At 38.2% G+C, this 23,870-nt stretch overlaps 1 protein-coding gene across 1 annotated transcript in view; it reads left to right on the forward strand.

Moving 5' to 3' along the window:
* cdk14 (cyclin-dependent kinase 14) overlaps positions 1-23,870 on the forward strand; it is a 241,898-nt gene that overhangs the window by 102,166 nt on the left and 115,862 nt on the right. Inside the window, exon 8 of the mRNA XM_055163590.1 lies at positions 13,607-13,730. Within this exon, the coding sequence (XP_055019565.1) occupies positions 13,607-13,730 (124 nt within the window). The remainder of the gene's footprint in view (positions 1-13,606; positions 13,731-23,870) is intronic.

A 23,870-nucleotide genomic window follows, 5' to 3' on the forward strand; every position in this document is an offset into this window, starting at 1 on the left:
ATTGTTGTCATATCCGGCGTACCGTATATAATCTGTAGTTACTTACAATTGTGTTTTACTCCATAATAAAGTATGCAGGCTTGTGTAAACTGACTCAGTCCACAGTTTACAAGGCTCATTTAGATTCTAGCTTTAATTACTGTAAGCTCCATATGCAGTCACTGATCTGAGAAGGGAGATGCAGATAAGATGTATATTGAGGTGTAATATGATGTTAGTGTTACACAGGTTTAATGGGCTGGCAGCTGGCAAGTGCACGTCCACAGTAATGACTTTGGAGACTCTGAAGGAGCTGGTCGTCATGATTTAGGTTTATCAAGGTATTTGTGAGATTCAACACTTTGAGTCTATATACATTATACTATAGGGTTATGGCCAGCTGTGCAAGTCCAAGGTTGATGTCTCATAATAATAATTTAAAAAAGGCAGCATTAGTGCTTAAGAAAGAGTCTTCTTTTCATTTTATACTGCATTGGGCTTTGGCTTAAGAATGGGTTATACCAGTTCTTCTGCAATATGATTGATTATGACAGTATATTCTTTCATACCGGGACACTTCCTGAGTTCAGAGCTACAGCAGCACATCATAGAATACATGTGTGTATAATTCACATAACGTAATTGCACTGCCTACAAAGCAAGACACATTTTATTTCAAAGAGCCAGCCATGGAAAAGGCCTTTCTTGGTCAGATTCCTGACTGATAGGAGTCTGCGTGGGATGGGTGATGTCTCCTAACACAGTTTTGTGATGTGTGGGGGTGCTCCGTCCCCCGGCCATCCTCCTAATTACTAATTAGCTGCATTAAAGCTATTAGTGCCTCCTCCAGTGCTAGATCAAATTAAGATTTAGAGACACACTCAAGCACTCACTGCTAATGTCATTACTGAACTTGTACATGGAAGCCTATACGATCAGTGTTTTAATGCATGTAACGCTTAAAGAATTAAGGTTTAACAAGAATTTTATTTCAGTTTGTAAATTGCAAACATTTATTACTGTCCTGAGTTTTGATTCGGCCCTGTTTGTAACTTAATTTTATTATTAATGTGAGGGTGAGTGATACTGAACTTGCTATGCAATTGTTGCTGCTGATATTTCACAAAACAGGGATCAGAGCAGTGATAAGTTAAAGTTTTAGTTAAAGTATATGCTTACATACTCTTGTACAATATCCACATAACTTTTGTAGCTTGTGTTGTGCTAGCAGATTTTAGCCGCTGTAAGCTGTTTTGAAGCATGAGCTCATGGTGCGGCTGCAGTTGGAGTGCTCTGTGATTAGATTATATGTAGTCAGCTGAAGGGACGGGCCTCTTTGACATCTCCATAAATCAATAGAAAACTGACACCCACGACAAACCACTCCACCAGCCCAGGATCAGCCAGGGACCAGCCCAGGACCAGCAGGTCTCTGCTGCTTTAATGACATTACGGGAAGTCGCTGATAGCACTGGGGGCTTCTTGTCATCATTATGGACAGGTGATACAGCAGGGCTCTGTGCTGGTGAGGGGTCAGTGTTTTCACTTATGTTCACATTCAATACTAAAGATACATTTTATTTGTGATTACTATTATTTATGACTCCATCTCTCACAAAAAAAAAAATGATCTGAAGGATGGTGGTTCGAATCCCGCTCTTGACATAAACGTCAGTGGTTGAGTGGTCAGATCCGCTGACCCACAGTTGGCGGTGTGATTACAGCTCCTACAGATGAATACACTCGATCTACCTTGCCCCCAGTGTCTGCATACATGGTGTGTGAATGTGTGTCTGATGGCTGCTTGCTGTAGAGTGCTCTGAAAGCACTTTACAGCCCTAAAAGCCTTTGAAGTGCCATTAAACCATTTACCAATTTTTTTTTTTTTTTTCCAGAAACAAATGTTTTTCATAATGTAATTCAAATTAAAAGATTACTTTTATGTGTGGCTCAAGTATCCACCTTATTCCGAAAGTTGCCCTGGGCACCGCCATCATCTTTCGGATTGTATTATTTGTTTGTGGCTGCCGATCTTGACAACAAATAAGTTCAACACAGACGATAAAGATTGTTTAAAGGGGATTCCTGTTTAACCAGAAGTGCCATTATAAAAAAGAATGGTTTTGGAGCATTTAGAGACAAAAGTGGGCGGGGCAGAATATGGTGGATAGAAGCAGCACAGCAGAGGCACACACTTCGTTCCTACTGTATACTTTCATTTACATATCAAATTATGATAGACTTTTACCCTTTGATAATTGAGGTATTTGAACATGAATTGTAATAAAATCAAAATTGGATCTAGCCTCTATCTTTTTGCCATATCGACCACTCCTATTTCACCGACAGCAATCCCATTCTCATATTATGTACTTCCATGGCCCTGTTGTCCCATAGAGCTTCCCATTAGAACAAGTTCCAAACACCATTTGGTTCTGCCCATCTAGTTTTCTGTGGTGTAGCCAGCTCACCAGTATTCTCCCATTCTCCCCATTTGCACCAGTGTCTTTGGCTGTGGCCCATTAAGAACAGTGCAGTACAGATGTCTAATGGGACAGTTATTTCTGCGCCCGCTGCCAGATGGTCGGCCATTCTCACTCCATTTAACTCATCCTCTCTCTCTACATCACCGCCTCCATCACTTTCACTTATTTCTGCAAATCAGCGTTTCATTGATTTGGCCAAGAACCCCAAATGTTTGTGTTTTTGAATGTATCCTGTCATCAAAAAAATTGTCACTTTTAGAATATTTCTTTTTAGCATCATTTGAGGTATGCCAATGCCAAATACTTCAATTTGCCTGTTTAAAAAGAAATGTCTTCAAAGGACAAAAAAGTAATTAAAAAGTTATTATAAATTATAATGATGTTTTTTGCTTTGTCATTTATTGTCATAGTGTTGGAGTTCAAACATTTTGATTTATCTACATGAAAAACATTAACAACCGCTACTGAGGCATGTTCACTTGGACTGATATATTGGTTGGCTGATATATAGGATCAATATTTGCAGTTTTTAGCATAGCGGCTATCGACTTTAAATCTCCAGCAGTGGCCGATATTTAGTTTGCCCCAACCAGCTGCCTAAATATGCATAAAGCTGAATTTGAACACTTTAGTCCAAAGTACTGCAAAACAGCTCTTTCCTCTAATTTGTAGTAAAACAAGGTTGTGGATGATTGTATTGATTGTAAATTCAAATTAAATCATTAGTAAAATAGTCTAAATCGCTCTCATATATCAGTCATATCGACATTTTTTCCATGAAAAAACCCATATCAGTCAATCTCTCTCTATTAACTTATACAACAACATACACCTCTATCTGTATGACAGCTTGGTAAACTGCTATTTTTATTAATATTTTCATTGTAAACTGCATTATTGATCTAAAATGACTCAGTAATAGAAATTGATCCATTGACTTCCTGTTTAAAACTACAGAACTGAAAGGCCCTGCCCCCTCATTTCACTTCACTTCATGTCGTTCCAAATGCTTAATTAACTTGTTATTCATTTTCTTGTTTTCGGGTGTATATAGGGGGTGGATGAAAACCAACATTTTGACAGTAAACTCAGTCATGTTTAATACATTGTTTTAGCCAGGTTAAAATATTGTGCATTGCCTGATGAAGCCATTTTGTCGTCATCTTGTCCCCTTCTGCGTGCTGTCTCCACTCTCTCTGTGCAGCCTGTTCTTACCGTGTCTCATTAACATTACATCAGGACACGCTATCCTTCTTCTTCTTCTTCTCCTGCGCACTTGTTTCGCTTTGTTTTGCTCCTGGACAAACTACACAAACCCCCGTCGCGATGCTGTCACCGTGATTCATCGCCTCATACCTTTCCGCACAATGAATTTTGCTTACACACAACTGCAATATTTTCCATTGAAATATTACACACGAACCTTAAAATTCACACGATTTTTTTCCACAAAGCTTACCTTGATAGAGAGCTGGGGTCTAATGGCAGTAAGGGTTTAATCACAGAGAAATTGCTTACTGCTTATTGGTGCACGTATGATGGATAACAGTTAATGGGTGAGGGGGGACTCCAGAGATGACAGATTATGCTGATGGTTGATTTAACTAACATCACATTCTTTATTTATGCTACTTATATGCAATAATAATGAATCATAATAAGAGCACTATCCTATACACAAACATACTGGCCACCACATCACATTTGGATACATTAACATCTGACATATCATTTAGTGTTTGGATTAATTGGAGCAGGTTAAGTGTATTTGTGGTCATGTAAACTGGCACTGTCCCTTATTTGTGATTTTATATGCATGCTGTGCTGTGTAAATAGAATACTACTTCGAATAGCAATTAAAGGTGTGTTTGTATAGAGTATAATTTTCATAGCAGAAGATTTCATGTGCGTGGATTGAAACAAAACAAATCTGGTTGTCTGTATAGCTTATTCCATTTAATATTAACTCTACATTCATTTTTGATTGTCTCTTTTTAATATTTTATAACCAAATCCTCAAATTAGCCACCCTTTGTTCTATCCAGAAATATTTAATAGAATTATTTAACATTTTTCCTTACTAAATAATTCCATATATCTGACTTGATAAATTTAAAGTCTTCTGTATGTATTTAAAATAAAGAAAGTAGTAAGAAAAAAAGAAAAAAAAAAACATTGAGAGAGTGTGTCCCTACTTTTCACTGGTCGTGTATACAAATATAGATATACCCACACCAGCTTAAAAATACTTAGAAAAACATGCATTCTGACTGTGAGCGGGGTCGCCTCTCCACAGATCTGACCTGCAACTTGGTCTGGTTTGGTCTCAGTGAAGATAGAATCCAAATACTTTAATCCATACTGTTAAACATTCAAGACAAAGCAATAACATCTCCATGGAGAAAAGCATTTGATGGACCCTCCACCAGAAAAGTTACACAATGCACCTTTAAAGTGACAAAAATTCTACATTTATCCATGCTTACACATTGGAAAAGTCTGCAGTAGACCTTGTACTTGACTTTCCCAAAGTTTGTAGTATCTGGCAGTACACCCAGAGCCATAAATGTCCCTATAGTTCCTCTTACACCCTGCATCGCCTCTTTGAAACAGCCTTAACAAGCTCTTTAAGATAAAATATGGACTTATGGTGGCAACAACTCCAGCCCTTTTCCAAACACATCCCCGTTATTAATGCATCTGAACCTTATTTCCAGCAGAAGTAGCCGATGCGTAGCTCTAAAGCACTTTCCCTTATATCTCTCTATATGTCCTGTGTATCTGTTTATGGCCATTAGGATGATGGGTAGCCCTGTTTCAACAACCACCGAGCATTGCCTTTTCCCTTTATATAATCTTACCCACTGGAGTAAATCCAACTATTCGAGGACTCAATTCACCTGCACTACAAACAACCGCACACTTGAAAGGATTTATTGCGAAAAGTCAAAAGTACAAGTGTGTGGTGGTAGCGCTTGGGAGCGGGTCCAAGACTGCAGTAGCGAAACCACCAATGGCATCGCGTCTGATACAGTTGTTATTCTGATCATGGGAGAGTGATTGTGGGAAAAAAAAAAATGATGCCACCAATCTTTTAGCTCATCTAAGGGAGTGCTCATCAGCTGGTTAAATGAGTTGTAATGTCTGTTATATGGACCAGTGCCGGAAGCAAAAAAGAAAATTAAAATTTGGCTGGATTCATTATAGTACCAAGTTTTCATTAGTTATCTGTGAATGTGATTTGGGATTCCGAGTAGCTGGCCAAGGATATGACCTCTAGGTATTTTAGTGTGTAATACCTTTGAAGCTGGGAGTAGAGTTAATCTTTCCTCTATGATCTTGGAGTTTTCTCTTTTTCTCATTTTTTTTCTGGTAACTGGTAGCACTCTGAGGTGTAGAATTGCATGTTCATTTACATAGCTGGGCAGCTCATTCACACTTAATACAGTTGACTAGGCTTGTCTGAGCACATGCCAAACACAGAGTTTTAGCAAGGTTCAATTTTGGCCTGAACCATTTTGAAAAAAAAAAAAAAAAACTATTTGCAATTTGTCTTAGTTTTGTGATTACGATTAGAATTATGATATATGTTTAAAAAGTAGGATTCTTTTGAGAGTGTACATTGTAAACAACTCTAGGAACATTAACATTTACAGAAGACTAAAGTATGACTCCCATCCATTTTAGAACACTTACAGCAATATGTTTTCTAGAGCTAAACTGATATATCGGTTGGTCAGTGTATCTGGCCGATATTTGGACATTTTAGTGCATTGGCTAATGGCCTTAAAGCAAGCGCAGATATTTTGTTTTGGTCAATCTGCTGTCTAAAAAAATACACACAAATATTTATATGAACACTTGTATACGAAGAGATACAGTAGCTGCACAAATGTGACACCACAGCCTTATTATAGGTTTGTGGTTAAAAAAAAAAAAAAAAAAAAAAAAGGGTCTTGGGGGGAGTTTGTAGTAAATTCCAGAATTTGGGGAAAATAGGCTGATCCAAAATATCAGCTCAAAAATATTGGCAGAGTTTATCTGCTATCGTCATCAGAAAAAACTAAACAAAACATATTGGTCAATCTCTAATGTTTTTTTTTATAAAAAGACAGATATTTTGTTATTTACAGAGCGCATTATACTATCTAAAATAAATAATTACGGCTTTTGCAATTTGATAACTGTGCCAACTCAAATTATGATTTGATTCAATTGTGATGTCTTCAACCCCACTTCAGTTGGATACTTTCTTTTTGTTTACATCCACATTTGATAATACATTGACTTTCTGAACAAGAGATAGTTAATAAACATGTAATCTAGAAAGCTGGTAAAAAGTGTTGATAGCCAGAAAAAATATGCTCTATGACATATCTTAGCCACAGTCATAATTCTGCTTTAGTTATGCTTTATCTAAGACAGGCTTGAAACTAAATATTGGCCGTGCAGTATAAACATACCAGTGGTGATTAATGCTTCATTCTGAATCAAGAGGAAATCAGATTCATACATCAATATCTATTCCTTATCCAGGTGTGAAACTACAATTAAGATAAATTAGAAGCAATAATTTGAATTAAACTGCTAGCGTGTAAATACACAACTGTCAGTTCCATTTGTTTAACCAGAAAATCTCCTGCACAGAAACCCACTGGCATTACTGTTATTATTGTTATTATTCCCAAACCCTCAATGACAGCTTTTGTGCCCAGCCTCTTGTGTCTGCCCTCATTCTCACATATTAAAATGCAAATGTTATCGCGCAGATGAAAAACAGTTTGATGGTGGAATTGAAGAGTGGCGTGAATGGCGTAAGAGAGATTTCATTTTTATTACAGCTCCCAACAAGTCATTTTTTCTTTCATTTTTTCTTTCTTTTTTTTTCCCCCAGTGCGCCGTTTGATATACATGAGTAAACACACACTTCGAATGCTAATGTGATGCACTGCGGTGTCTCTCTTGCACGAATAGCGTAAGAATGCTAACATCTTGACCTGTTGCGTTTGTATGGCAGGCAGCTCTTCTCTGATTGGACGCCACAGAAACTGAATCAGCTTAATTGGTTGATTTCCACTGGTTCAGTCAAAAAAAAAAAAAAAAAGCTACAGCTACATTCATGCATCGTTGTTTTGTTGACTGACAGATCTGCGGGGAGCAATGCCAAATCACAACCAAAATGTATGCAGGAGCTGGAAAACTTGTATAGTGTTTCCATTGGAGCATATGTTTTAAGCCTAATATGATACGGTACTGTACATGCGTAACGAAATTCCCACTATTGGAAAGAGAGTTCATATTAGAGAGCCCATATTACTCTATTTTCTGATCTATGTTATAATGTTGTTTCCTTATCACAAACATACCTGGAGTTGTGTTTTGTTTCATTCACACATGTTTAACAGACAAATCCTGCATATTTAAGCTGAGTTCTTCACTTAAACAGAAAACATTCTGTTTTACCTTGTGATGTCACGTGGTAATATAGGAAGTGCTGCTCTGTGTTTTTAAACTCCATACACCTTCACTAGAATCATGTGGGACCGTTAAGTCTTGGAATTGCCCATCTCTTCTGAACTAAAGGTAAAAGTTAGCTCTTAACTTGAAAACTACCACTAAATAACATCAGAAGGTGGAACAGAGCATTTTGAGCTTGGGTGATGTAGACAGTCTAATAATGCAGCATTACTCAAACGTGAGAATGAAACAAAACACAACTTCAGGTATGTTATTGATGAGGTAATAACATTTTAACCTGGCTCGACAAAAAAACAAAAAAACAAACAAAACAGAAACATTATGGACATGGTGCATTTATCACCACTGGCCAGCAGGGGCACAAAGACTTCCCAAAAAAATTATTACATAATTTTTTACACATACATGCTTCGTCCAATCGTGCTGAAGGTTTAATTACTACACATCAAACATCAACATTATTGGATTTGTACCAAATTTGGGGATAAATTCTATGAATGACTACAAGCAAATAATATCCTGCTGGGTGGTCACGTGGCAGGGGCATCATAGCCTTGAGTGACTTTAATAGTCTTTTGCCAGTAGTACTGGGCTACTTAAATATTGGTTGTGTATTGCTTGTAGTTGTAGTTAAAGGTTGTATAGAGGATTTTCCAAGGAACGAGAAATCCAGCGACTGTTTGTCCTTTTTCAAATGTTGCGCATGCGTGAAACCACCCCCCCTCCCCTACAGCTCCCTACGTAGAAACGCCTCCTCCCGCCTCCTCCTTACGCCAGAAAACAGGTTTGTTTACAGCCGGTGCGCTGCACATGACTTGTAAACAACTAACTACAGTGTTGGTTAGGCAAGGCGGAGAAGTGAGGAGCGGGGGGAGGGGGTGCGCGGACATTTCGTTCGCGGACGAGAAGTGAGGAGCAGGGAGAAGAGCGGAGCAGGGAGAGGAGAGAGAGGAGAGAGGAGAGGGGAGCGGTGCGCGGAGATTCCGTGCCCGGAGAAGTGAGGAGCAGGGGGAAGAGCGGATCGGGCAGCGGGGAGAGGAGCAGGAAAGGGGTGCAGAGAAGGGTGCGCGGAGATTCAGTGCGAATGAACTAGCTACAACACGCAGCAGCAAGCGGACTCTTTCTTTGCCTTGAAAATTACGTTTTCAGACATAGGATATCGCTTTCGTGTCCTGAAAAACGTTTGTCTAGCTCTTGGAAATAAAGTACGTTTTCATAATAAGCAGAAGTGACCTGTCCAGGAGTAATTTGGCGACCAGTGCGTCAGTCTTTAGACCCTGCGTCTGCTTCAGTCGCGCCATCGCTGGAATGAATCTATAAGAATCACCTTAGTTTGGCTTCGCTGCTTTTCCCCTTGTCTTCTTCTTTCAGCGACCTCAAAGACGGACTTTCTTTTGCGGCTAACTGCTCCTGGATTCTTGTCTGCCATTGCAACAAACTTTGTGCTAACTGCGAGGAAGATATAGGTCAAAAAAAGCCGCTAAGAACTGTTGCGTTGGTGGAGTAAACAGCATCTGTGCGTCTTGCGTCTGTGGACTGCGTGACAGGCGTACGTAAACCACGTAACGGCAGCGCGCAGGCAAGTCAGTTACGCTAGAAACGTAGGGAGATTGATTGACAGCCTGTCAGCTAACAGATAACGAGGCAGTGTTGTTATCTATTGGCAAATGTTTAGCTGGCCCCACCACGTCCAGAGTTGATTAATTTTTATTCTCTTTTTTTTGGTCATCATAATTACAAGGCTACTGCATCTCTATAATGCTATCATTGACAATTTGAAACAAAAAAAAAATCCTCCATACAACCTTTAAGGATTGGTTCATGTTGCTTTATGAAATTGTATATTTTAAAATTAGTGACTTTGAAAATGTATTGATCCTGGAAAATATTACATAAATAGGACAATGTGGTTATTTTGTCTTAAAAATTACATTATATTGTTCTATTAAAAAAAAAAATAGTTTGTTGTCATTGTGGTATTGAAATCTGTATCGAGCTTGGAGCTTTTTCCTTATAGACAAATTGAGTATTTTGACAAACCCAGTACCTCATTGCGTCTATGCATAGTACAATTTTTGCTAACTTTGTTAACCACTCATGTTTTGTACTTTTGATCAATCAATCATTATTTATCTATTGAGCCCTTTACAGCTCATTAGGTGACCAAAGTGATTTACATCAAAATAAACACAATATAGAGCCATGCAGAATATTAAATAATGAAATAAAACAAACTGTACAAAGTGTCACTGCATTGGTGTTAGTGTTAAACGCCAGTCTGAATAGATACGTTTTGAGTCCATGATAGTGGCATATCAGGGGGCAGGGTTTCAGAGTTGACACCCTGAAACCCTGATCACCCCAGAGTTTAAGTCTGACTCTGGGGACTTCCAGTAGAAGTTGGTTGTTTGACCTATTTGAGCTGTGGACAGACAGGAGTTCAGTCAAAAAGGGAGAGGCAAGACCATTAAGGACTTTAGAAACATCTCTCTAATGCATGTTTTCTTTTTTCCTATTAACTGAAACAAGAAAGCTCATTTGGCAGATTGGTAGCAAAATGTAGATCTGACCACAGAGACGGTATAATTTGCCCAGTCTTTTGGCTCGAGCAGCAGAAGAGCAGTTTGCCACATGCATAAATTCATGTTTGTGTAGATGCCTGAGCGTGGTGATCTCTGCAGGCGCTCAGAGGAAGTGCGTCCTCAGAATGTAATTTGGGCTCTGATATAATTAACTGCACTTTACATTCATTTTATTCATCTGATTTGTCAGCAAAAGTGCATTCTGCCTTTTTAGACCTTCTCTGAATGACTATGGTATTGCAGTAGTATTAAAATTAGTAGAGAAAAGTTTTAGATGTGAGATTTAACTTCAGAAAGTTAGGTTTAAACATTTCTTCAAATTTTTATGATGAAAAGAAAATGGCAGCGGAGAGGCCTGGGGCAAACCACTGTGTAGATCTTTGATTATAATTGTCCAATCCTGTCTTATATTAAAAATGTATACTTTAAATAGGAGCCAGGCCAATATTGGAAGTACATCTTCCTCATTTAAAACACAAGATATTATACTAACTTAAAATTAACACAAGGATTCACAATTTGTATCTCATGATGAAACATCGGGGAATCCAAACTTGAGGCCAATTTTTAATCATATACTACCATTTACCCCAGAAAGTCCTTACATTACAAAGTGGGTAAAGAGCTGCATTATATCCATCATTTAGACTAGTCCAATTTTAATGTTGTTAGTAAATGTTATTAATGTCTTAATTCTAACAGTGATTGGTGTAGTAAACTATTTTGTACAGTTACATTAAACACTGCAAATTAAAACCGTAACTATTGTCTCTAGCTGCATTAGCTCTTGGTTGTGTGCTTTGCTCTGTGCCAGCCCTCACCACACCCCCCTGTGTCACTCTGTATAATGGCTAACTAAGCTAACAGCTGGAGGCCAGCATTATATTTAACAAGCCAGAGATTAGTATTGATCTGCTTCACAGAATCACCTGCAGAACTGTATTTCCCTGAGGAAGACCTACGACCTTAACTCTCTTCATAAAAACACTCTTCTGCTTTAATTGTGGGAAAAGAGCAAACTATAACATTTTCACTGCTGCCATATGACCAGATACAATGCTGTGTTAAATCCTATTGACGTGGGCAGAAATTGCAGGTTATGAATTGAAATCTCATGTACTATTTTTTTGCAAACTGTGAATAACTGTATGGTTCAAGTCTTCATATATGGCCATTCCCAAGTAAATGACGATAGTTGGTTCAAATATGTTTGCGTAAAAATAATGAAAAATATGTTGAAAATGTCATCAAATGCAAATGTCTATAGAATGTATATAACCCACTTTTTTTTTTTACTTATTGGATGTTTTTATTGCACTGAAAAGCTTAAAAAACATGCATACTTCAAGCATGCTTGCATCTCCACAAACCTGACTCTTATTTTTAAGATCTCCTACCTACTTCCATGGAAGTGTTGTTTCTTTGGCTGTAATCTTCCACAGTATAACACTTATCTGTCTCATAAAGTATGGTTTTAACTTTCTATTTCCTTGGAACCACAATTAATTTATAACTGTGGCATTAAAAAGTTGAACAGTCCACTGAACAGTCCTTAGTGCCAGACCTTTAATCATAATCATACTCTGATACAGCACGATACATAAGACTACATAAAGTCCATAAATCCTGTTGATAGTGTTTCTTCATCTGATTGTAACAAATCATTCTGATTTTCTTTATTTATTCCCCTGGCTCCTCTCCCTCCTTTCCTGTTTCATGTCACGCTACTGTAGGACTAATCGATTTCTGGCCGCTCGGATGAAAAACCAGGAAGCACCTCCACCAGCTCCTCCATATGTTCCTTTTGATTACATCTGCCACACCTCCGCACTTTCACTATACACAACCCCTGCACCTATTACAGGAGAAATATTAGGAGCCCAGGTTCGAACCACGAGGGGTCAACTGGAGTTTAATTCACTGGGAGCAGTCAATGAAGCGTTCGGAGAGGAGTTGGGCCGAGAGAACCAGATGGCTCTTGTCACATTTTTTGAAACCTGCTCAATAGTGCAAACAGCGAGTAATGACAGCTATCCCTCAGACTGAAGGGGTTCTATTGATTTTACTGCGTGCTGTTGTGAAGAGATGATGTATCATTTGTAAATATTGTTCATGATGGTTTATGAGTGCTTTTATAACTGCCCCATTCTTTGCAGTTTCAAAATAGTCATTATTAACTTTATTGACTTTTTAAAATATATATTTAATCTAACTTTATTGACTTAGTATTTTGTATATTAGAGCTGAGAGCATAGGTCATGTCCTCTCTAGAAGTCATTTTTTTATTTCAGTATTATAGTGATCCTACTACTAGTAGTAGTTGTGTTGAAATGGAAAGAGTAGTAAAAGCATTAATAATAATACATTTTATTTATAAACACCCAAGGACACTGTACAGGACAATTTTAGAATTGGTAGTAATTGGTAGTTCTTTAGTATGAAAAGGAAAATCCAAATGCCAATAATAAAAGTACTATAATAGTCTAATAACAGTAAAAGTAACAACAGAAGTAGAATTTTGCAGTCAAACTATAGTTGTAGTAGTAGGAATTGTATTAGTAAAGGAATGAAGAGCCCAAAATTATATAATATGATTGGATAAAGCCAAGGAGATGTCCTTTCTTGGCCTTGAATGCTCCACAGTATGGCTTTTAAGTCTATCACAGCTCAGAGAAGGAATACATGTTGATTGAAGTTGCTAAAGTCAATCAAAGTTTTTTGATTTGAATAAATACATTATAGATAAGTTCAATGTAATATCACGAAGCACTCCAGGCACAGTTACATAATGCATTTTTAGATAGATAGACAGATTAATACTTTATTGATCCCAAAGGGAAATTCAAGTTTAGCTGCAGCAACATTTCCACTATGCCTACATGGCTACATCTGTATTTATAACAGAGGTAGTAGTTCTTGAAGTACCATTTGTATGCTGTCTTTAAATGCATGTGAAATGAGACTATCCATACCTCCTCTATACCCCCTCCCCATGCAGACAGACATACACCTTATTTACTTACCGCGCCGTGTTATATTCATGTGAATCAATATAATGACTCTTGTTTTGTTGTCCCGCAGCTCTTCCTGTTCCAGTTACTGCGCGGTCTGTCCTACATCCACCAGAGGTACATCCTTCACAGAGACCTCAAGCCTCAGAACCTGCTCATCAGCGACACTGGAGAGCTCAAGCTGGCCGACTTTGGTGAGACTCTCAAGCACTTACACAAGGGAAGGCTGGGGCATTGAAACAGGCATACAACTACATAATTAGACATTAGTGTATGTGTGTGTAGTGAGCCTACACAATGTATTAAACAGGTAATTCAAAACACTTTATGAATAGTATTTACAATTGATATCAGTGTTTTTGTACGTATATGTTTTTTTTTTTAACCGTAGACAGTAGATGGCAGATGTGAAACTTCACTCCCCCTCCCCTCACCTGACCTCTGGTCTTCTTCTGTCTGTTCTGTTCTGGCCAAAGCTGCCACAATATTAAACAGCAGTAATGTAGATAGCATCAAGTGGTGTTCTGTGAGATACCAGATGGCCAGATCAGCCGGTCTAATTACTGATGGTATCTTTAACACTATATTTATTTCACTCTACTATATTTACATTTTGATTTAACCACTGAACTATTAATCAAATACTTCCATGGAATTCTAAAAGTAAACTCCAGAGACAGATAGCTTGGTTAAATTCTACTAAAACATCTTGCTAAAAGGAAGTAAATCATGAGATCCTAAGATATCAAAGTTCTAACCAAAGGACTTCAGAAACTTTAATAGTGTTTTTTCCTCCTTTTCAAAGTATCATAGCAGCACTTAATGCAAACTTTGCAGTGTGCTGAGTCGCTTTCACACCAATATAGCCTCTATAATTTCAAGAACTAAATAACTGCCATAGAAAATATGTGCTTTCATTGTTCAAATCAATAGCATTAGCATATGGCTATGAAACCACACAGCTATTACTTTAATGTACGGCGATACTTAAAGTCTTTGTTGTTGCTTAGTGGATGAGCTATACCTAACAGCATTTTGCCGACGGTGCAGTTTCCATAGCGATGTTGTGCTTTGGCCCATATTGTGAAAGGGACTCGTCAGCAGCCACCCCTCTCCTCTATCAGAGTCTAGACAGGAAGTGCTAGAAAAAAAACAAAAAAAATGTCACCACCTCAGTTCTGGCCCCGGGTAGACTATCAATAGATGGTGGGAGAAATACACACTTTTTAGCAGCACAGAACAGCTTAGGCTAGCAGTTAGCATGGTGCTTAAGAGAAACAACAGTCATTACAGGCTTGCTGGAGTTGGCAAGTTTAGCCACTTCGAAACAGCAAGTAACTCTGAACTACAAGCAATTCAGCAGCTTGAGTGATTGGGTAATTGCTCATTGAGCTGTTCTGTGGCCCACGTACTACATCGTAAACATTAATGAGCTTGTAAAATGTATGTTTGTTTTCATTTGTTTGTTTTCTTTGAGAAAACTTATATTATTATGTAAATTTGCTTTCTAAACAACACAGGAATCTTATTGTTGATATGACAAGTTTAGTGATGCTCAACTGGGAGGTCTGGACTTTGTGAATTAGGGCTGTAGTTCTTCAGTTGTTTGAATCCTTGAATCAGTCAGTGGTGTCTTAGTCAACCAAAATGTGTATTTGTTGACTAATTGTTTTGTTTACATTATAAAAATGTTACAGGTCAACAGCAGAAACAAGAAGTTAAAGGAAAATTGTGTAACGTTTGTGGTGGAGGCTCCATCAAATGCTTTTCTCCATGGAGATGTTATTGCTCTGAATGTTTCACAGTATGATATTAAACCTTACTATCTTCATGGAGACCAAACCAGACCAAGTGACAGGTCAGATCAGTGGAGGGGAAACACTGCTCACAGTCAGAATGCATGTTTTTTCAAGGTATTTTTGAATATATAAAACCACCTGTAATTTAATAAATGTAAGGCAGAGCTGTTTAATGTCACACTGTATAACATTCCAGGCAGAGCAATGACATCCACTGAAACAAGAAGGCAACTGACCCTGCACCAGAAAAGTTACACAATATCTAAAATAATCTAAAATAGATAGTCAAAAATAAAAATAAATACATAAAAAAACAATAAAACTATTGTATTATTATTTATTTTTAATATGTAATGTGTTGATAAATTGTGTCATGAAGAATATGCACTTATATTTACACTTTGCTGTTGAGTGGTGAGAGTAGCATAGACAGTTGTAGTATTTCAAATCTTAAGCCTTTTTATTATGCTAGATGTGTCCTCCGCATTTACATTGCTTGTAACCACTTGAATTGCATTATTAAAATTACAAATTAAATGTAACTAGGGCTGCAAGCAAGCACTGACAAAAAACATTAGACACTATCCATCTCATTTTTCATTTTCTTTGAACAAATGAACAAAGAATGCAATAGTATAAGTCTTTTGATGACTTACTTTGATGATGCCTACGTTACAGTAGAATGCACCACTAAAAGGAAATATAATTTTGTATTTCCAGGGTGCTATGGCCTGCGCAGAGTGGACTAGTTTCTCCAGAATCAGTAAATCATTGATGTGAGCAGTGAGATCTCTGCCGCAGCTCTTAAATGGGACTTTTAGTTTTTGCTTTTTCCTCATTAAAACTCTGGCACAGGCGTGTTACAGGAGATCATCATAAAATATTAGTGGGTGAGCTTTCCAAATTTAGACAGATGAAAGTGCACAGATTGGGCAACCTAAATATGTGCTTTATGAAATAAAAAGCACAGATACTTGTTTTCGTACTGCAATTTAGGTGCTCTTGAAAGGTGCATTGTGTAACTTTTCTGGTGGAGGGGCCTTCAAATGTGCTTCTCCATGGAAACATTTATGCTTTGTCTGGAATGTTTCACAGTATGGTATTGAACTACTTTCTATCTCCATGGAAACCAAACCAGACCAAATTACAGGCCAGATCTGTGGAGAGGCAACCCCACTCACAGTCAGAATGCATGTTTTTCTAGGTATGTTAATAATAATGGAGGGTGGGATTTGGGCTAAATACATCTTAAAAATGAATATACACAGGTTTGACTAGCTTCCCCATCAAAATAAATAACGTCACTTATTTCACCATTTTGTATCACATATTCATCTATTTCATTCCTTACACTGTGATGGAGGGATAAAATTAATATGCAAAACTCTGGATCAGACTGCTGGCAATGCTGTACTATCATTGTGATCTTCAATGGTTTCTTGTTGAGACCTCTTTTGGATGGATTTGGATGAAGAAAATGCTTAGTGGATCCATCTGGTTTGGTCTTGGTCTTGTTCCAGAATGGCTGATTTCTAATTGACCTTTTGACCTTTGCACATGCATTCACTCAGTCAAATCACTAACTATGCATATCCAATTCTGTCAAAGTGCAAATATTTATTCTTATTTTTATTTAAAAGAAAGAAAAAATTTGAATTACAAAAAATACCGTGTGTGTTTACAGCCATACAGTAGTGGGAGCATATGGGCAGCTCCATGCTCAGTAAACAGTGCCTCAGTCTGTCTGGCTTCCTGGGGCACACAGGCTGGCAGTACCCCCTCGGCAGGCTCCATTCATTCAACTGTTTAACCAGCCACTCACCCATTCATCCAGAAGTCAATACATCAATCCATCCAAGCGTTCTCGGAGACTGTGATTAACTGGCATCTGGGCAAGTTCTGGAAACTGGAAATGGAAAATCTCTACTCTAAATATTTGAGTTGTGGATTTTAACATATGGTGCTGAATGCATAGTTTAAAAACATAAGAACTGAAATGGCAAATTGCAATAAAAGGATTGAATGCTATAATTTCAGATTTTACAAAAAAAATTGATATTCAGTTGCCATTTTTGTATATTCACATGATATATTAGACTATATTAGAAAATCTGGCTTTAAAATGCAGGGAAAAAGTTCCATAGACCTTTCTGTAATTCCTTATAGTTTGATTGCTATAAATAGATTGTAGTAGTAGTATTTTTAGTAGAAATCAACTGATATGGGTTTTTTCATAGCCTATGCTGATACCAATTGTTTACAATCCAGATCCACTAATGACCGATAAGCTCTGCCGATATTTTGAGGGAGATAAAAAGGGCAGATTATGATTCCCAAATATTATATATTTGAATTTGCTACAGACTCATCCACCACCTTGCTTTACTACAAACTGAATTAGAAAGCATTGTAGTCACATTTTGTGCAGTCTCCTCTCCGCACTTAAGTGGCAAATACTAAATGGTCATATTTTTAATTAATTATATAGTGCTTTTCCACCTTCGAGGCACTCAAAGCACTTTATGTAACGCTTGAGGCTCAAACAAAATACTGGCCTGTGTTTTAACTGAAATGCTAAAAAAGTGCATATATTGGCCTGTTGACATATCGGTCTATCTCTAACTTCAAGGATACATTTCAGACATTTTAATTATATTTTGTGCTCAGATTTTTTCCTATGACATTAGTTCTCATAATCAGTTGCATTTCTCTCTGGAATGACCCTGTGTACAGAGTTTCCATGGCAGCTGCCGTCCTTACCCTTATCAAAAAACTCCACTGATCTCAAATGATCTCAAATCAACCTTTAAATGTACAAAGTAATTTTACTCATTTGTATCTTTCTATCCTTAGTTTCATTAACCACGTATTTGCAAGGTCCCTTTTCCCTCACTCACTGTCCACCCCTCTCGCTCTCCCCCCGTCCAGCCTTAACCCCCCCGGCCTCTTTGCTCCTGGTCCTGTGACCGATGGAGGGGAGGAGACGACAGAGCAGCAGCTTCATCAATAATGTAAGCCTCGTATTAGTACGGGGGAAAATAATGCACTGCAAAAAAAAAAAAAAACTATGGCTACTATGGTTACTATGGCTCAAAGCAAAGGGGAAAAAACAAGACAACAATTGATGTCTGGAATTTTAACATGTCAAATACATGTAGGAAGTGTAGATAAAATTCTCCTCGAATAAGGGTACTATATAATTTCAAAATATACTCAAGTAGAGGTACAAATATTCAAGTAGAAGTAGAAACTATTGGTCCAAGAAACAAGTATTTGGGAAAACCACTTCTCAGTAATAGAACTGTCCGGCTTTGAATTTAAAGTAATTAATACACAGGACATTAATTTATACACAAAATCTGGTATTTATGAAGACCACAAAATTTGATAAAATAAGAATTTGGTCACTTGACTTACTTACAGTGGGAAGAGGAACCAACTTTTACTCAAATAAGAGTATGATACTGAAATATACTACTGAAGTTGGAGTAAAGTATCTGAAAACTACTCAGAGAAATACAGTGTTATTTCCCAAATAGCGCACTTAAGAGAATTACCGGGAGCACTACCCACCTATGCATTCATTTTTTGTATTTGTGCAGTTGTACATATCATAAAACTACTCAAGCCAAGACCTATTTTCTTAATCCAAGTCCTTAGATGTATGCAGATTGTCTTCCTTGCAGTGTGAACAAAATTAACTCGAACAGAAAACCCCATGTCTCTTACTTGTCTGTCATTTGGCTTTCTGCTCACCAAACAGGGCATCGTGCAGCCCTGTCCTGGGGGGCACCAGCTGAGGAAGAGGAGGAGATGGAAGAGGGAGGTGGAGGGGGTTTAGAGTGGCTCAGCTCTGCCAGGACTCCCCACGGCCCGAGATTTGGCTGTACGAATACTAACGGCCGACAGCTGAGACCTGAGTGCAAAAAACAAAGGACAGGCTGATTGTACCATGTGACAGAGGCGCAGACGGGTTCCAAAGCGATTGGCAAGAAGTAGGAACACAGAGTGAGAGAGAGAAAGAGAGAGAGAGGACTGGGATGATGGAAATTGGGTGGTTTTGACCTTGAAACAATGTAGTGTTAATTAAGCATTGGAAAAGATGACAATTTGTATTTTGTTGCTTGTGATTTAGTCAGTTAGCCTGTATCTCTGAACTTTTGATGACAATATGTTAGAGAGACCTGAAAATTAAACAGAAACTTAATTACGCTTATAATCAACAGCATGAATGTTACAAAATGTTATGCAGTGCACCTTTAAACTCGGGCCCTGACAGTCCTTCCTTCGTAAACCCTGAACTTTATTTGAAACATTGCTAAGATTCATTTTTTCTCCCCTTGCATTTCAAAATTTGTAATTTTCTTTTGCTCTGGATTTCATTTTGAATTGTTTGGTCAGCTTTGAACCAACTTTCAGTATAATTTCATTCATGTGCTTCCAGTTTTTGCAAGTAACTCAAGGTTGCTTATTTTTGTGTCATGTCAGCCGCGGGCTTTTATTATTCACATAACACATTCTCTGCAACAGTGGGCCCTGTTTAAATGTCCCAAGGCTTACTCAAGGCCTGCAGTCATTTAATACAAATAAATGAGTCTTGCTACTTGACATTCTTACATTTTAATCATCCGTTCCCCTTATACATTTTGCATGGTCTCCAAACAAAAGGATCTTAAAGGCCCATTTTACACTATCCTCAAAAGAGTAGCAATGCCTTTGAAAATAGTGAGGTACAGATCTTAGCCAGTGAAAGGTTTGAGAGGGGACTTAAAGAAGCTATTTTTGTTAAGAAAGAGAGTCCTTCTTTAAACAGAAATGGAGGCCTCAGACATCATTTGTCTCCTATTTACAACTCCATCTTCAAACCTAAATCTAAACAAACAAAGAAAACAATAGGGATAGCCAGGTCAGGCCCAGAGGTGTGAAAGCGCCCATTATGGCCCTGAATGATTCTGCTAATGTGATCCCACACTCACTGCAAGTTCAACAGGCCTAGTTAACTAACTGAAACTGTAAAGTTTCAGGGTAGTTTCAGTGTAGTTAGCTCCTCTCTTCAGGCAGATATATGAAAATGTCCTTCAGTGTCTGATCAAACTGAAGAAGCAGCTTGGATGAGCTGTGAAATGTATAAACTTTTGTCCAGTTGACAAATTGTATTTCTTCTTTTGCCATGGATTCTACCTGGACGACTGAGGGATTGTACACAGATCTCTTGTAAAGTTGTTTCCTCATCACAGACATACCTGGAGTTGTGCTTTGCTTTATTCCCACATGGTGCCTTTCCATCGTTGTGCAGACCAAAGCAGACCAAATTACAGGTCAGATCTGTGGAGAGGCACCCCTGCTCAGTCAGAATGCCTGTATTTCTAGGTATTTTTGAGCTATAAAACCACCCATAATTTAATAAATGTAAGAAAGCGCCGTTTAATGTCACACTGTGGAAGAATCCAGGCAGAGCAATGGCATATCTATAGAAAAAAGCAGTTGACGGACCCCCAAACTAAAAGTTTCACAGTGCACCCTCAAAATGAATCCATGCATTGTCCTAAAACAAATTGAGTGCTCCGTAATGGCATGCAAAAGCAATCCAAAACAAAGCACGAGTGAGTCACCTGTTACTCACTATGGCCATTTCCTTGATATATAATGTCATTAATGCTACACAGACGACTACTTTAGGGACTCCACGTTGGCAGTGAGGAGTGCGTGGGGATTTTGTTCATTTGGGTTCTCAACGCTCAGTCCAGATGCTCCCTTTGCTCCTCCGAGATTTCCCCTCTCTTTTTAATGAGCCTCTTGAACTGCCCTTTCCAACAAAATGAGTCTTTGAAGGAGACCACGTGCTCCACATCAACCGCTGAACTAATTGAGGCCAAGCGCAGAGGCGGTGGGTGATTTGTAATGTTTGTTTAGTAAGGGGCATAATCTCCAAATCTCTGGCCAACGCAAATACGCATGGACAATTTCAGCTCCCACTCTTCACACAACTCGCAATACAAATGGTAATTACAATATTTCTACGTCAGGTTATGTGTTGCTAACCAGCATGCAGTCCTAACCTCCTGCCCCTGCTCGAAGAATATGATTTCTCTTTGTTAAGGAAAATGCCATTAGGGTAAACTTTGTATCTCCGCAGAGTACAAATTTTCCATTTAATTGCCCCCTCAGTGACATTTCCTGGGCTTTTTATTCGTTCTAAGTTTAATAGTGGTTGTCAAATAGTGGCACCTCCAGCTGTAGTTTGCGTTGAGTTCTTGGGGCTTTTTTGCCGTATGCTAATAGCGAATGGCCCAGCGAGCTGATTCAAGCTAACATAAAAGCGATTCATTACGTGAGCAGGTGGAAGGAAAGACCTAGTTTGACTATAATTTCAGTGGAGGTAATAGCTATAGGCTGGTGGCAATGGACAAATAAAGTTGTATTTCTGTCAATAGTTTTAGCAGCGTGTTAGTGTTAATGACAGAAAACTCAATATCTGCTGCAAATTTTTTGAAAAGTGTCAAGGAATGATCCGAGTTTGTTATATGGTGTTTTTAGGGCAATTTTTAAAGCAGTACAAGTTAAATGTGTTGTATACTAAACACCTAAGGGAGGTATGTTGTCTCTACTCCATAAATATTAATGCAAAAATAGTATTATCTTTATTTAAGCTCTATGTTATAATGTTGTTTCCTCATCACAAACATACCTAGAGTTGTGTTTTGTTTCATTCACACATGTATAACACACAAACCCTGCATATTTAGGCTGAGTACTTTTCTCAAACAGAAAATACTGTTACTGTTTGACCTTGTCATGAATTTGAATAATTTCATATCTGGAATTGCCAATCTCTACTGAACAAAAGTTTAAAGGTGAAAGCTTCATGGCATCACAAGGTGGAACAGAGCACTTTAAGTTTTGGAAATGTGGAAATGTAGACTAGGGTGACCATATTTCCGTTTGTGAAAACCTGGACACCTTACTGTGTGTGGGGGGCGGGGCCTCGACATTGAGCTACTCTTACCTCGCAACCTGTGCACATGGCCTTCCACTTGTCATGACCAGGACGGAAAACAGAGAATTTCTTGTACAAGTCATTGTTAAATGCACATTTGCACTTCGGCATGTTGCAGAATGACCGACTGTTTGTGTCTGCCCACTCCTTCTGAGTTACAGAGAGCTACAAGAGATGCTCAATTTAATGGCCCCAATGAAAGGAAATGAAAACCCTGACATTTGCATCACTTAAAAACAAACAAAACAAAAACAGATGCCCAGAACAGGATGTAAAAAACTGACATGTCCAGGGAAAAACGGACGTTTGGTCACCCTAATGTAGACAGACTAATAAAACATGGTAAATGAAACAAAACACAACTCTGGCTATGTTTTCGGTGAGGTAGCAACATTATAACAGTTTAAAACTCACAGAAACATGGTGTATGGTGCATTAGCCAACAGTTTTTCAGTTAGTTACTCTCACTTTTTTATTAAAAAATCAAACACCTAAACATGACCATGAATGCTTGTATTGATTACAAGGTCTTGAAAATGTATTATGTAAATCCATCTTATATTTTTACTTACTTATATTTACTAGTTTTTTCATTTTGACAGTGTTCGCTAATGTGTGCATTGTGTCACCATGCTAAATCCTAAACATTGCACCATAAAGATATATGTAGAACACCCCCAGCGTGACATCAAAGTATCACCACCTCCGTACCTCTACTACAGTAGCGTTATATGTGCTTCCAGACGTATATTGGAAGTATTCCCATTACAGAATATATAATACGAACACATGTATCAGGTATTCCGCTCACAGTACCTCAGGAGCCCCTCACAGTTGCAGCATGCTTTCTTACTAAAGTCCTGGAGCTAAACACATGTAGCGTTGGCAGAGGCGCTCTCATTGTGTCCCACTGAATGACTTTAGCCTCCAGTCCATTTCCTGACAAGCCTCTAATTATAGCCGCACATGTAGCTGTGGATTAGCCGCTAGTGCTAACATTCTCCACAGTCGACAGTGAGCGCCTCTCCACACGGGACGGACCTGCTGATGGACCATTCTGTGATGACTGAAATGCTGCACTGTAAAAATTTAGTCTGTAATATTTATGACAGTGACAACAAGACTATAATTTAAAGGGTCTTTATTGCAAGAAATTGACTCTTGTGAGCTTTAAGCCTGCTGTTAGTGCCTCAAAAACTACCTGGAGTTGTGTTTTGTTTCATTCACACGTTTGAGCAATCCTGCATATTCTGTCTGCAGCTCCAAAGCCGAAAATGCTCTGTTCCACCTTTTGTTGTCATGTAGGAGTTGTTTTTAAGTTAACTGCTACCTTTTACTTTGAGTTCATTAGAGAGCCAGTTCCAGGGCTGAAGTTATCCAAATGATTCTAGTGAAGGTGGAGTTTAAAAACACAAAACAAAACAGTGAAGCACTTGTTGTTTTACCTCATATCGTTCTGTTTGAGAAAAGAACTCGGCCTAAATATTCTGGATCTGTGTATTAAACATGTGTGAATCAAACAATGATGAGAAAACAAC

The sequence above is a fragment of the Boleophthalmus pectinirostris genome, unplaced genomic scaffold, assembly GCF_026225935.1.
Source record: "Boleophthalmus pectinirostris isolate CB_2022bp ecotype Guang Dong unplaced genomic scaffold, ASM2622593v1 HiC_scaffold_6, whole genome shotgun sequence".
Lineage (NCBI taxonomy): Eukaryota > Metazoa > Chordata > Actinopteri > Gobiiformes > Gobiidae > Boleophthalmus > Boleophthalmus pectinirostris.